The sequence below is a fragment of the Mustela lutreola genome, chromosome 14, assembly GCF_030435805.1.
Source record: "Mustela lutreola isolate mMusLut2 chromosome 14, mMusLut2.pri, whole genome shotgun sequence".
NCBI classification, from domain to species: domain Eukaryota; kingdom Metazoa; phylum Chordata; class Mammalia; order Carnivora; family Mustelidae; genus Mustela; species Mustela lutreola.
In genome coordinates this window covers 73,568,835-73,582,902 of record NC_081303.1, presented here as the reverse complement: position 1 = coordinate 73,582,902, position 14,068 = coordinate 73,568,835, and the positions used below count along the sequence as shown (strand labels likewise).

Genomic DNA, 14,068 nt, shown 5'->3' with positions numbered 1-14,068 from the left:
AACGGGAGCCCCTCCTCCCTCCACTTTCTCTCTCTCTCTCTTTTTTTTTTTTTTTAAACCGGGGATGTCTGTTGAAATAAAACATTCAGTCTGACAGACTTTGCTTGCCCTCAGCCCTTTCCTACTTTTTCGTGTGGTTTCGTTTTTTCCGTTCTGGATCTTTCTCACTTGTTTGCCCGTTCTGGATCTGACGTTACCCTTGTGCAGCGCACCCTCTGCACCATCACGAGCTGCCTCAGCGATCTCTCTGCCTTTTCCTCTGGGCCCACCTCCCAAGCTGCGTTCACGGCCAGTGAAGACCCTGGGGATTACATGTACGAGTTTGTGTGGGGCACAGGCCTCTGGTCCCAGACCTGGAAAGTGTTGCTGCTCTCAGGTGTCTCTGAAGACGAGAGGAGGTCAGGGAGGTTCTTCCCGAGACACGAGAGTTGTTAGCAAATTCAGTGCAGCAGCAGAAGCGGCCAGTGTCTGTCCCTGAAGAGGATGTGCGTTCACACTGGCTGCCCTTGGCCTTGACCGGTTTGGAAGACTTGCGGAGGGCCTCGGGGCCAGACAGATCTCCTTGGAGACTTCTGCATCCCGAACTTTATGCTAGAGAGGGAGAGGGCAGCAGGGGTCACGGCTTCAGTACGTGCTTCTGCACCGGGGTGCCCGCCAGCAGCACGGGGTTCCTGGGGGGCGGGGGTCGCAGGACATGCTGTCCCCAGTCCGGAAACCGCGCCGGTCCTACATACCGCCGTGGAGCGTGTTGTGGAGGGCACCGGGGCTCCAGCAGGGCTGTGCCCTGGCGGCTTCCTGTTCCCTCCACGAGGGTGTTGGCGGAGTCCTGCAAAGTGCCTGGTACCCAGCTCGGGGCAGGGAGCTGACTGGACGCAGCAGCTCGCCTCCAGCTGCTGCCCGCTTCTCCATGGGGAAGTGCCAGGAGGAAGGCCTGACAGCCCTGGTGACACACGGAGGGTTCCAGCCACGGGGGCAGCTGGAAGCCAGTGATGCCGGGACCTGGGGCTGGGAGGGAGGTTGCAGGAGGGAGGCTCTTGCTGGCCGGTCGCGCGGGACGGGTAAGTCGCGGAGTCTGTTTCTCATTAAGTGCACGGGAGGCTCTCGTCACTTACAGGAAAACCACCCACTTATCTGAAATCTGACCCACTTCGGGTTGGAGCCAGACAGGGCTCCTGCATCCCGCAGGGACACTGGGCTGTAGTGGTCCAAATCCGTGCATCCAGCCCGTCTTCAGGAAGGAGCAGCAACCCACCAACGCTTCCATGGTGGGACACGGAGGCACGGGGTGAGGGGAGCGGTGGCCAGGGTCACCTCTGGACTGTCCGAGGTGGTGGGGTAGGCTTCACCTCACAGTCCCAGGTGTGAGAGCCAGAGGAGCCAAAGGCTTTGTCCGCTGCGCCCAGGACGCTGCTGATGTAGCCCCGCCCCCTGGCTCCTAGCGCCCCTGAGCCTCGAGGCCCGGAGGCCCCGTGTGATCGAGCTGCAGGGACTCGGGGCACCGAGGGTCCCAGCGTCTTCTGGAAGTGCGTGGACTTAGGCCAGTTTCTGTAAGCCTCTGGACTCTCACCTCTGTGTTCTACAGAAGCCTTACACTTTTTTTTTTTTTTTTCTTAACACCACTTTTTTTAAAGCCACTTTTAGTCCTCCCAAATGTGACATTTTATTTGGCAGATGTAATTTCCTGGTCACCAAGAGAAATGCAGATTAGCAATGGACAGTCCTCATTTGGGAAGGCTTCTCGGAGGTGGTGGCCTCAAGTTATGATAAACAGAGAAGACTCCAGGACGGCGGAGAGGAGGAGGAATGGAAATGATACTTGGCTAAAGCTGGTCTGGCAGCGCCAGCCGAGGGGGCAGAGGGAGGAATGGATCCAGGTCTCCCCAAGGGCCCCTAGGAGGGGCTGGCCTGTGTCCCGAGGGCACGGTGTGGCATTGACTAGGACAGCAGAGCCGGGAAGCTGAGGTCCCTAAAAGTCAGACTTAGAAACTGCACAGAGATGGCAAGGCTGTCACAGGCTGCCTCCCTCAAGGCTCTGGACCCTGGAGAGGGGCCTGCTCAGGTCCTGCCCCTGGCTGGGTGGTGCTGTCGGAGAACCCTCAGTTCCTTACGGGGACGGCTGAAGTTCTGGGGAACCCGGGAGGCCGTGAGGACTCGAGTGTGTGTGGTGCAGGCTGCCGCAGCTGCGCTGGCCTCCGCTTGCCCCGCCCAGCTTTGCTTCAGGTGGGGACAGACGTCCTAGGTCACGGTGGTTGAGGGTGGGGCGCACCAGGACAGAAGGGTCACCGTGTTCACCCGCAGCCGGACTTCTAGGGCTCCTCCCTGAATGTGGAGCCGCAGGAGGTCCGGAGACGCTGCGGGAGCACTCAGGATGAGGGGGACCGCTCCAGAGAAGTGCAGACAGCTGTCAGGGTCAGCCTCGGTGCTGGAGGGAAGAGCCTTCCTCAGGCTCGGGCTGGGCTGGGATGTCAGCAGGGTCCCCGGCTGGGGATGAGCCCCCCCGCCCACCCCTAGCTACTTCCTAGGAGTTCCTTAGCTTCTGCGTCCTGGGGCCTGCAGGGCAACACCCCGGCTCAGCACCCCACCTTGGCTCGGGGGAAGTGGGCAGGGTGGCGTAAGGGCGCTGGTGAGCCGGGGAGCCCCCACCGGGGCCTGGGGGCACTGGGCCTACAGCTGGAGCCCCTGCGAGGACTGGGGGGCCTTATCCTTTGCTATGGGAGAGACCGCTGGTGCACAGGATTGGGCCGGCCAGATGTGGGCCTGACTGCCCCCAGTTCCCTGTCACCTCCCCTCTCTGGACCAGTTTCCTACTTGGGGGAACCAAAAAGAAAGGCAGTCACGAAGGGTCTGGTGTGCCCCGGAGCCCCAGCAGTCCTGCTTCCGTGAGCCCCTCACCTGCACGGTCTCTGACCTGGGCAGCAGCTCCGGTGCAAGCAAGGAGGCACTCTGTGGGGACCAGGGGTGCCGGGGAAGGGCCGCCATGCCACCAGCTAGCACAGTGCCGCAACAGCACCCGGACTTCTCGCTGATGCCACCGCCCGCTTCTCCCAGCGCCCCTTCTGCGAGCCTGTCCTGGCCGTGTGCAGCTGCCGGTGGGGGAGAGCTTTGCTGCCCACCACCCCCAGGCTTTGCTCCTTCAGGAACACCAAGGGGGTCACTAGGCACTTCTGCCCCCTCCCTGCACCGGCCCGTCCATTCTGCGCCCGGGTGTAACGCGGTTTCCGACCCTGGCTTCCAGCTCTCGTGACCGGAAACCCTTACCTGTTCTGCCCCCTCCGCCGCCCCAGCAATCAGCCAGGCTCTGACACAGCCGCCCCGGTCGGCAGAGCCATCTGCCCCCCCACCCCCCGCGTCCTGTCTGCCTCCCTCCCCATCTCTCTGGCTCGGGAGACCTGCAGACAGAAGGGAGTGGAACCCGGACTCTGTTGACTCAGCAGCCGAAGTTCTCCTTAAGCCCATGAGAGCTGGCTGGGGAGGCGGGGCGCGCACTCGTCGCGCGGGCTGGTTCCGGTGCCAGGCTGGGGGTGCCAGGCTGGGGGTGGCCCCGGGAGCTCTGCCTCCGGGAAGGGTCTGAGGGATTTCTGTGTCTCAGTAGGTTCCGGGCTCCCTTGGCAGGAGCGGGGAACCCTAATGGGCATAGACTGGCTTGACTAAGCCAGAGAGAGTTTAAGGGCTGGCTGTGCTGATGGGACCATAGGAGCACCCAGAGCCTCCAGCGGCTTCTGGAAGGCAGACGTGCCTGGCCCCCGAGAGCCCCCAGTCTGAGGGGAAAACAAGGCCCAAGGCAGAGTCCTCCAGGGGTGCTGCAGCCCAGAGCAGGGGGCAGCTCCTGAACTGGGTCTGGGCGGAGAGGGGAAGAAGCCTCACAAGAGGGACGGGGAGGGTTGGGGTCCTGACTGGGGCAAGGCCACAGCCCGAGAGGCTGGGAAGACACAGACTCAGCCACCGCAGGGGCCCCCCAGTCCTGTGCTGGCATGGGGGGTGGGGGAAGGAGGTCCAGGGCTCACCCCTCAATCACCCCCTTCTCTGTCCCCCCTTTCCTGGCACGCGCGCACACACACGCACGCACACATGCACGCACACACACGCGCGCGCGCATACCCCCCCCCCCCCCCCCCCGGTGATGCAGCTGCCCCTCTCCCCTGGCTACCTGCCCAGCACAGCCTAGAAAGACTTCTCAGTTCCCTACCTTGCACCCCCAGCCCCCAGATTCATGACCCTTCCCAGGTACCTCAGAACCCCCAGACCACTCCCCCCACTGCAGTGGCGGCTCAGCCCCTTGCCTTCCACGATAGGAGAGAGAGAGGGAGACAGACAGAAAGAGGCCGGAGCACTTGGGTCCCAGAGGGGAGAGGTGGCTGGCGATGATTTATTAGCCAGACAAGAATCAACAAACAAGTTCTAACATCTGTTCTCGCCAAACCATTCCTCAGACAACAGCAGCATTGGACCAGGGCCCAGACCCAAAGGCTCAGAAGGCCAAGGAAATCAGACTCCGGGAGGAGAAGCTGGGCAGTGGGAGGCAGCACGGCCGTCCTGGCACACCTCCTCAGAGGCCCTCGGGTCACCGAGCCACCAGCTTCTCGGGGACTCTCGGGATGGAGCCAGTGCGTGTGTCCCTAAAAGGGCGTCAAGTCTACCTCTGCTCCCCTGAACTCCAGGGTTCTTTGGGGGGGGGGCCAGACCTGTCCGGGGAGCAGGGCTAAGCTGGGACCTGGAGGAGGGAACCGGTACCCAGGCCTCTGTGCAGTGGAACTCCGGATTTCCTATCGGAGGAAATCTCTGACATTTCCCACAGAGAGGAGGGTGCGGGTAAGAGACAGAGTGCCGGACAGGGCGATGAGGAAGCCTGGGCCCTAGACCTTGGCTTTGGCCGAGTCACTGTCCCTCTCTGGCTTTGTCTCCTTATCTGTGGCACCAGGACTTGGCCTGGATCAGTAAGGTATAAGGGTACACTGCTCCTCCCGCCTCCCTGCCCGCAGCAGACATCACTAATCAATCACGATGCTCTTTTCTGCTGAGCATGGAGATGACCGGAACATCCTTCCCAGGGCAGTGCTCCAGGCGGCCGTGACCAACGGATGGCAGCTGGCACGCAAGAAGACACCTTTGTGCCATCCTCGCAACAGATGATGGCTGAGGTCCTTGCTAGCCCCGATGGCCTATGGTTTGTTCGGCGGCTGGTGTGCAAAGGTCTGTGGACCTGGCGTCCTGGCTTAAACTCCCCCGGCTCAGACTCACCGGGCTACTGAGGAGGCCCCAGGGGAAGCCATGCCTGTCCTCCGTCCTCTGCCCTCTGTCTAGAAAGCTTGTGCGGGAGGGTGTGCCCCCAGCTGGGCAGGGGCTGGTGGGGCACAGGAGGGCCTTGTCCAGGCACAGCATTCTCCGAGTACGGTGACCGGCCGCCTAGGTTCTGCGGAGAGAAGGACGATCCGAGGTCACACCCTCTACCCTCAGCCTCTCAGGCCCACCAGCAGCCTCGAGGCCGGCCTCTGGTCTTCACAATGTTGGCCTGCAGAGGTCTAAGCCGCTCTCATTCAGCCACCGCTTCCTGAGCACCCGCTCTGTGCCGGGCACTGTGCTGGGTGCTCTGGAAACACGAGTAAGCCCCAGCCCCGCTCCCAGGCAGCTTGCAATCGGCTGGGGAGGAGGGAGACAGGCGTCCCGCGTCACGGGAGGCACAGCCGCTGTGGCCCAGTCTGGGAAGCCTGCCGGAGGAGAAGGGCAAGCTAGCTGGTCCTGAAGGACAGCCAGAAGGTCGCCGGGGTGTGCTCAGAGATGTGAACCGCTCTGGGAGGAAGGAGCCAGGGAAGAGGGGGTCCCCTGCCTCCCGCCGTGTGGAGGGCCACGCGGGCCAGGGAGGGGTTTTAGAAAGACCCTTCTGGCTTCCCTGGGGCAGGGTGGATCAGTGGTGGTTAGACCGGTTAGGAAGCTCTTGGGAAGTCCCGAGGAGGGGTGATGAGGCTGAGGCCGGGAAAGGGACCCAGCAGGAACTGGGGTGGGGCGGGAATGTCACAGGAGCCCTGAGTGTTCTGGCTTGGAGAGTCAGGTGACTGCAGGGTCCTCAGTGCGGCTGGGAGGGAGAGGAGGGGCCGTGTGGGGAGAAGGGGGAGAGCCGGTTGCTGTGTTGAGTTCAGGAGGCTGTGGGGCACTGGCGGCCGAGCAGGAGCCTGGAGAGCAGTGCGCAGGGACCTGGCTGGGCTGCGGGCTCGGATCGCTAGCGCTAGCGCCGCAGCAGGGGCGGGAGTGGGGGAACAGGCTCAGAGGCTGAAGCGGGCCTGGGGCATTGCAGCGAGGGTGGGGCAGGGCCTGCGGAGGGGGCCGAGGCCCGCGGAGAGGGTGGGCGTGGCCGGGAGGTCTAACGCAGCCCGGGACGGGGACACGGACTAGCGTGTTCAGAGGGAAGACGGAGGGGTGGTGCGGGAGTGGAAGTGGGAGCGGGGAGCGTGGGCCGGTGCCCCCTCCCTGAGCTCGTCGATGACAGGAGGGACTCCAAGTTCTCCTCTTCTTCAGGATGGTGGGGCTGTGAATGTGGCGGGGAGGGAGCCTGCCCGGGAGAGGCCCCCAGTTCCAACCAAGGGTGACGGCTGGACCCAAGATTCGAGGCACAGCGTGGGGTACGGGTGGCTGGGACTGGGTGAGGACAGGGACCAAAATGCAGGCTGCCCTGGAGGCGGCGGTTCGCCTCCTTCCTGCACCCCGTTACCTGGCCTCCGGGGACGGGCCTGGACCTGCACTTGCGTAGGGCCGGGTGCCGGAGGACGCAGGGCGCGCCCCCAGCGCCCGGCGGCGCCTCCGCCTCCACCTCCGCGTAAACATTGCCGGGGGCTTCGCCGGGGCTGCCGCGCCCGATGGCGTAGAAGGCGATGGCTTCGTCGGGCTCCTGGTAGATGGGGTTGGAGGGCTTGGGGGGCGGGGTCGGGCGGGGCCTCGGGGCCGGGGTCGTGTAGACTTCGGGGGGCAGCTGAGGCTTGGCGGGCACGGGAGGCTTGAGCCTGGGCGGCTGCGCAGACGCGGAGAGAAGGGCCGGGCAGGGGGTGGGGGGCGGGGGGTGGGGTTGGGGGGAGGGGGCGTCAGAGCGACCCAGGCGGGGCGGAGGCTGCGGCTGCGGCGCCCGGGCCCCGCCCACACCCGGGCCCCTCCCCTCCCGCAGGCCCCGCCCCCGAGCGGGACCCTTCCTTTGCCGCGCACCCCCTTCCTCTCCCTCGGCCCCTCCCGCCCAATACCTCCTTCTGCTCCCGGGTCCCCTCCTTCTGCGTGGGGGTCACGTTCTGCAACTTCTTGACGATCGGGCTGTACTGAGGGGGTGGGTCCTTGCTTCCAGGGTCTGACCCTTCCGTGCTCAGGGAAAGTCCTGCTGGCTCCGGCATCTGATGGCACAGAACGAGGCCTCAGGGAATGGGTGCAGGACGGGTGGGGTGGGGGCGGCCGGGGGATCCAGGAGGACAGAGCAAGCTGGTGCTGCTGGAGGATGTGCTGGGGAGAGGCACAGAAATGTGGACTGGTGGGGCTCCTGGGTGAGGAGCAGGGGGTGGAGAGGAGAACAGGGGACCAAGGTGGGTATGGGTGGGGCGGTTCAAGCAGCTCTGCTCACAGCTGTGGCTAGCATTGGCCTTAAATTGCGCCAGGAACACAAGCCCGACCAGTCTCCATTTGTGCCTGTGGTTGTAAAAATGCAACAAGGCTTGACAAGCCTTTAGCCTAACAACGTTCTGCATGGGGACAGATGTCCCGACTGCCGTGCCCGTGTTTCGTTCTGCAGGAGCCAGAGGAGTACTTTGTGGGGGCTTAAGCTATATATTTTCAGGGCTGGGAGACTGCCTCCAGGAAGATGAACCTTACAGTGGGAGGGTCCCTTCCCACGGGAGCTGGGCTGGAGCCGAGGGTTTGGCTGTCCGCAGGCCCCGGCTTCCGGTCTGCTCACGCCACGGGGCTTTCCTTGTGCTTCAGTGACCCACCCGGTGCACGTCCACACCTCGAGCTGTGTGAGCACTGCAGGCTTCACGGAACCACAGAATTCTCCTTCCCTGCGCCTCCCGCTCCTGCCACCCCAGTCCGTTTATGACGAAAAAGCGGCACCCCACCCTGCTGCAGAGGCAGCCCCATAGGAACCCTCCGGTCCCCCACGCCCTGGTGAGGTCTCGTGGCCTGCAGGCCATGCTCCTTCCGCTGCCTCAACAACCTGACATCCGCACACTTCTCTGGGGGTCACTGCCGCCACTCCAGCCCAGGGTTCCCCAGTCCTCTCCTGCCGCATCTTGCCTTGCAACCCAGCCTTCACTCTGCACTCAGAGTGCGCCGGAGAAATGCCCCCGGTGGCCCTTCAGTGGCAGCCTGTCCTTCAGGGGGACGTCCGAACTCCGGAGGAGTGCGGTGACAAGACCCCTGGGCACCTGATCTGACAGCTGGCCCTTGACTGCTCTGCCTCCAGATGTCCCTGCCCCCTGTTCCCACCGCTGGGGGATCTCTGTGTCCACAGTTCCTCGTGAAGGTCCATGCGAGACTTGTCCACAGGCGCGCTTCCTTGAACTGACGCAGGATCCCTCCCTACCGCCGAGGTCAGAGGTCAGCCGTCAGTGTCAGTGCAGGAAACCCCCCACCCACCCCCGTACTGTCTGTGCTGGGCTTCCAGAAAGAACACCACATACTGCTGGTTTTTCTCCTTTCCCTCTGGCTGATCCTTCTCAATTTTCTTTGTAGGTTTGCCCTAGTTTCTGGACGCTCTAAATGCTGGAGACTTGGTATTCCTTTCTTTTCCAGCGACGCTTCCTCGCAGCCCTCCTGAAGGCTTTACAGTCAGTCCTTCTACATGCAGATGACCTCTGGCCCAGACCTCTGGCCCAGACTCCAGACCCACGTGTTTCAGCCTGGTCACTCCCTGTCTTCTTAGCACTGGACATATTACAGACAGTCTGTTTCTCTGTCTTATCGCGGTCTCCGCACTAGAATGTAAGCTCCAGAAAGCAAGGCTGTTTTGGTCAGTTGTCTCTGCTGTGTCCCTGCGCCCAGACCGCCGGCTCGTGCATGGTTTTGGCACTGCCTGACCAGCCTCAGGGAGGCCCGCCCGGACCCGCTCCCTGGCCCGCGGGCTCAGTGGCGCTCACGCTGCGTTTCCTCTCTCAGGCCCCTTGATTGCTCTTATCTGCCTTTGCTGCTGGTGAGCGAGCTCTGTGTGTTTGCCGCCCCGCGGTCCTGTCCATGGTCTAGTTCCAGGCCCTGCTGGGTGCTCAGTAGATAGTCCTTACTTGAAAACACAAATGACCACATGTGCCTGTCCTGGTTCCTGGAGGACCCCTCCCCCAGCACGTATCCCTGTCGAAGGGATTCCTGAGGGCACAGGGTGGACAAGGGACCTATGGCTGGGTGGCAGGCCAGGATGAGAAGGCGGCTGTTGCAGCCGGGCTCCCTGGGGCTGGGGGCTGGGCGTACCTGGCGGAGGAGGGGCTCGGTGAGCGTCTCCCCATAGGGGCTGAGCGGGCACGCTGTGTAGTGTTGCAGCAGGTCCTGGAGCCGCGCGTGGGCGCTGTCCTCGCCCAGCACCACGTGGCGCCCGTCCTGGAGCTGGGCCAGCAGGAAGTGGCGGCAGCGAGTCCGGCTCCTGGAGGGCGCCCGTGGGATCAGAGACCCTCGAGTGGAGCCAGGCTCTCCCTCCAAGCCGAAGCTCTGCCCCCGGGCCCCCCACGGGGAGGGGCATGGCCCCTGCTCCAGCCCCTCACCTGTAGGTCAGCACGAAGGTCACAGCGCTCTCACTGAACCGCACCAAGTAGCATCCCTCAGGCTTGGGCTCCAGCAGCCTCTCTGCCTCCCTGTGGGCAAGGAAGACTTCCAGCCTTGGGTCTGTGGCTCTGAGGAGGACCCCAAGCCCCAGCCAAGGGGCTCAAGTGGCAGAGGAGGGTGGGGATGGCAGAGAGGACCGGGTCTGCTGTCCCTGGCGGGGACTGGAGAGCGCGGTGGGGGGCAGGGGGCAGGGGTCCCACCCAGGAGCGATCCCAGCCTGCAGCCTCCTCCTGGAGGGCAGCCTGGTGGAGGTGCCCTGGGGTGGTGATAGACTTGTAGGTTTCCGAAGTCACAGGCTGAGCTGGAAGAGGGGAATCAAAGCTGAGAAATACAGGAGGGACAGCCTGCCAGGGGGACGAGGAAGCGCAGAGGCCGGAGAGGAAGGGAGGCTGGGAGGCCTGGGAAGCCCTGAGGACCGGAGGCCGAGAGACAGGAATGGAAGCAGAAGCCCCAGAACGGGTGGGCCGTGGCCTCCGCAGGGACAGACGGCTCCGAGACCGGCCTGGGAGCCTCCAGGACTCAGAGCTGGACTTGCAGCCTCCACACCCTATTGCTGGGCCCAGGGGCCCAGGGCTGGCCCTGCCCCTCTCTGGGCCCCTTTCCGCTGCTGTGACTCACCTCCGGGTGATGAAGCCGTGGAACCAGGCAGGGGCTGCCCCGTGCTGCAGAAGCCAGTGGGCCTGGGTCTTCTGGAACCACGCCCGGGTCTCGGCCTGCAGGGACTGGCCTCCTTCCTCCGGGCCCACCTCGGCCTTCCCAGCATCCTCTGGGCTGGAGGCAGCCCCCGGGGGTTGAGGAGGTGCCTGGAACGGGAAAATAGCCATGATTCGGGGGCTTCCTCCTGATGCCAGCCAGCTGCCGCCTCCTCAGCCTCACCCCTGCTCCCCATCCCAGTTGCCCATTTTAGGCTATAACTGCCCAGAAAGTGCTTCTCAGTGCTTAAAAGTGCTTAAAACCCCTTCTTCAGGGGCGCCTGGGTGGCTCAGTGGGTTAAGCCACTGCCTTCGACTCAGGTCATGATCTCAGGGTCCTGGGATGGAGCCCCGCATCGGGCTCTCTGCTCAGCAGGGAGCCTGCTTCCTCCTCTCTCTCTGCCTGCCTCTCTGCCTACTTGTGATCTCTGTCTGTCAAATGAATAAATAAAATCTTTAAAAAACAAAAAACAAAAAACCTTCTTCAGCTCCAACTGCTTTGGTTTCCAGAGAATTTCTGCCCACTTTCCTCTGGGCCTGAGGGCCTTTAACCCAGTAGCCGTGTGCTCTTAGCCTGAGCCTTCCAGAAGGACAGGAACTCCTTCCTGGCCTGCAGGTTGAGAGACGCGATGCTCCCTGTCACCCCAGAGGGCAGAATGAGGAGGACTCACCCTCCCACAGGAGGGGCTGGGCTGGATCCGAGGGAGGACTTCCTCGTGGCCGGCTGGGTGACAGGGACTGAGGCCCAGATGCACTGGGCCGGGAAGACCACAGACAGCGATGCAGACACCTGCTTCTGGGACCTGGTACCCTGTACCTGGTCGCCTGCGGACTCAGCCCCAGTGCCGCAGGGACCGGAGGGACGCGACGGCGAAGGAAGATGCTCCCCACGCCCTCTCCCGCTCTCCTCCTGGCCCCAGCCCTGTGGGCAGCCCCGGCTCATGCCCAGGTCCCCCCTGTCGGCCTTGGTCCATTTGCCGATCCTCACCGGGTGGGGGATGGGAGCCGAGGAGGACGCTGTGCCGGCCGGGGTCCCGCTCACCGCAGTGTGGACAGCCGTGACCCTGGGGTTGGGCTGGTCCTCCTCAGCCTCTGGGGCCTGGAGCAAGGCCACTTCCCGGCAACCCCTGCGGGGCTGGAAGGTGCTGAAGGTTGGGGGAGGGGCTCTGCTGGTCCCTGTTCGGGCAAAGAGGACAGCTGGGGTCTCTCGGGGAGGGACTGCCTCTCCCCCAGGCTCCCGGCCACCACCCCCCCGTCCCCCGCAGGCACCTGGAGGAGAGGGACAGTCAGGAGAGGAGAAAGGCAGGGGGGAGCCCAAGGGGGTCTCTCAAGGGGGAGCCGAGGAGGCCCTGGGTGGCCAGGGAGACAGGTGTTGGGGGGCAGAGAGTCCCCCCCGTGCGGGGTGGGGGGAGGGTGCATGACCTCTCTTTAGGGCCAAGATCTCTGCCTCCCGGGCCTCGCTCTCCTGTTTCCTCTCCTCATGAAGCACTCAGCAGACCCAGCCACCTATGTCCCCAGGGCTGAGCAGCCTGCGCCCCAGAGAAGAGGCGGATCTGCGGGCACCCTGCCAGTCAGCCGGGCTGGCTCGGGCTGGGATGGGGCCTTCCCCTCCACGAAGTGGGAGCTCAGGCCTGGAGCCAGCAGGGGTGATGGGGTCTGGACATCCCTCCACCCTCGGTCTCCAACCTCACACTTACCTTGGGGGCATAGCTGGGTCAGGGGGAACTCCATGGGGCCCGGGCTGAGAACAGAGCCCCTGGGACTGGGCGCTTGCTTGCTTGTGTGTGTGTGTGTGTGAGTCTGTGTGCGTGCACGCGCGCGCTCTGACAATGTGCACACTCAGCAACTCCTCTCTCTCACCCCGGCCCCCAAGGGCAGGAAATGTCGCCTTACCCACAGCCCCAGCCCTGGCAGAGGACCCACGTCATGGAAAGCCGTAAGACACTTGTCCCTCCCCCGGAAGCCAGACAGCTGAAGGTGGTGGTGGAGGGGGGGTGGTATTTGTGTCAGTCTGTCTTTGGGTTTGGGGAAGTCCTGACTGCCATCTGACCTCGAGCCGTGCTGTTTCTCCCTCGGCTCCCTTGCTCTGGACCAGGACTCCCTTTTCTCTCTCTGCCTCCTTCCCTGTCTCTCTCTTAGCTTCTGCTCTAAGCAGGGGCCATAGGGGATGTCAGCCTCAAAAGGATAAGCCCCAGCAAGGTGCCTGGGTTTGGGGCTCCTGGGAGATTCCAACACAGAATTATGCTCTTAGGACACATGAGGAGTGAAGGGGGCAGGGCTGTAGCAGGGAGGGCGTGGGGCAGACTCTGGAAGGACTTTCTGAGGTCACATGAGATCTGTGAGATAAGAGGGTGGCTTCACCTTCAGCAGATAACGAAGCTGGGTTAAGGCAAAATCCCGCAATCCTGGGGGAAGGAGGGACAGTCCTGGGGGAAGCAGGTCGGGATCAGAAGCGACATTATTAGCAGTTACTGTAACATCGATGCTGACTTCTTTAAAGATTTCATTTATTCATTTGACAGACAGAGATGACAAGCAGGCAGAGAGGCAGGCAGAGAGAGAGGAGGAAGCAGGCTCCCCGCCGAGCAGGGAGCCGGTTGGGTTGCGGGGCTCCATCCCAGGACCCTGAGATCATGACCTGAGTCGAAGGCAGAGGTTTAACCCACCGAGCCGCCCGGGTGCCCCCAGCAGATCCTTCTTGTGAGGGCCCAGCGGGCGGTGGGGCGGGTGGGGGCTGGTGCCATGGGGCTGGGCTGGCGCGTCGCGCCCGCATGTGGGGAGCATTGGGCCCCCAGAGGAGGCAGTTGAGTGGAGTCAGGGAGGGCGAGCAGCGTGGAAGGAGGTAGGCGAAGGAGGTTCTAGAAGAGGCACCAGCGTTGCACACATGTGTAAGAAGGAACGGGCGTGGCGTGCGGGCTCCGGCAGGGGAATGCTGGCTGGGGCCGGGCTGGCTTGGGGGCTGCAGCAAAAGTCCCCGAACCTGGGCTATCGGCTGCCCTGCATCCTGGAGGGAGATGGACACCAGGCTTGCAGCCCAAAGAGCTCGGGGCAGGGGAGCGCTTCGCCCAGGGTCACAGCCGGCCACCCCGTCCATACCCCAGGGCCTTACCTCCCCAGTTGCCTGCTCCCTCTTCCTGAAACACTGTCGCCTTCCCCTGGTCCCTGCCCCCAGGGGTTGGCGATGAGACAGAGAGGTGCCCACACGCCCTCCCCAAACCCCTCACTATATGTTCTGGAAACCAGCCCCCCACTGCCCGCCACATTGATGCACGTCATGATGATTGCAACAGATGCATTTCTCGCCTTTCACATGGACTCACTCTCATGGCTCTTCGTCGGGAGGCCTGGGCCCAGGCCCGCAGCCCAGCGCATGGAGGGGACCCGGAGACCAGGCGCAGCTCACCCTCGCACCACAGCTCTGTGCAGATGCAGACCGGCCTCTCGTTCGATGGAGGTCGCTGGGACAGGCTTAGTCTCTCTGAGGCCGCGACTATTCCTTTACCTGTGTCTTCGCCCCTCTACCCTCCTGCCGGGGTCAGCCTGGGCCACCGTCCACCCCTCCAAGTTTCCGGTGCCCCATCGGGAAAATGGGGCGAGAAGAC

The 14,068-nt window shown here is 63.5% G+C and overlaps 1 protein-coding gene across 2 annotated transcripts; it reads right to left on the bottom strand.

Moving 5' to 3' along the window:
• Positions 1 to 4,336: 4,336 nt before the first annotated feature.
• SH2D2A (SH2 domain containing 2A) lies at positions 4,337 to 12,339 on the bottom strand. Of its 2 annotated transcripts, none has more exons than XM_059146385.1 (8): positions 12,164 to 12,339; positions 11,455 to 11,642; positions 10,393 to 10,577; positions 9,714 to 9,803; positions 9,427 to 9,595; positions 7,224 to 7,367; positions 6,704 to 7,000; positions 4,337 to 5,410 (listed from the first exon to the last, which is right to left on the bottom strand). In XM_059146385.1, the coding sequence occupies exons 1-8, from the start codon at positions 12,195 to 12,197 to the stop codon at positions 5,243 to 5,245; spliced, it is 1,275 nt and encodes a 424-aa protein (XP_059002368.1). In that variant the 5' UTR covers positions 12,198 to 12,339; the 3' UTR covers positions 4,337 to 5,242. The 2 variants fall into 2 exon arrangements, with proteins under 2 accessions (XP_059002368.1, XP_059002369.1); XM_059146386.1 differs by having other exon boundaries at positions 6,704 to 6,880.
• Positions 12,340 to 14,068: the final 1,729 nt, after the last annotated feature.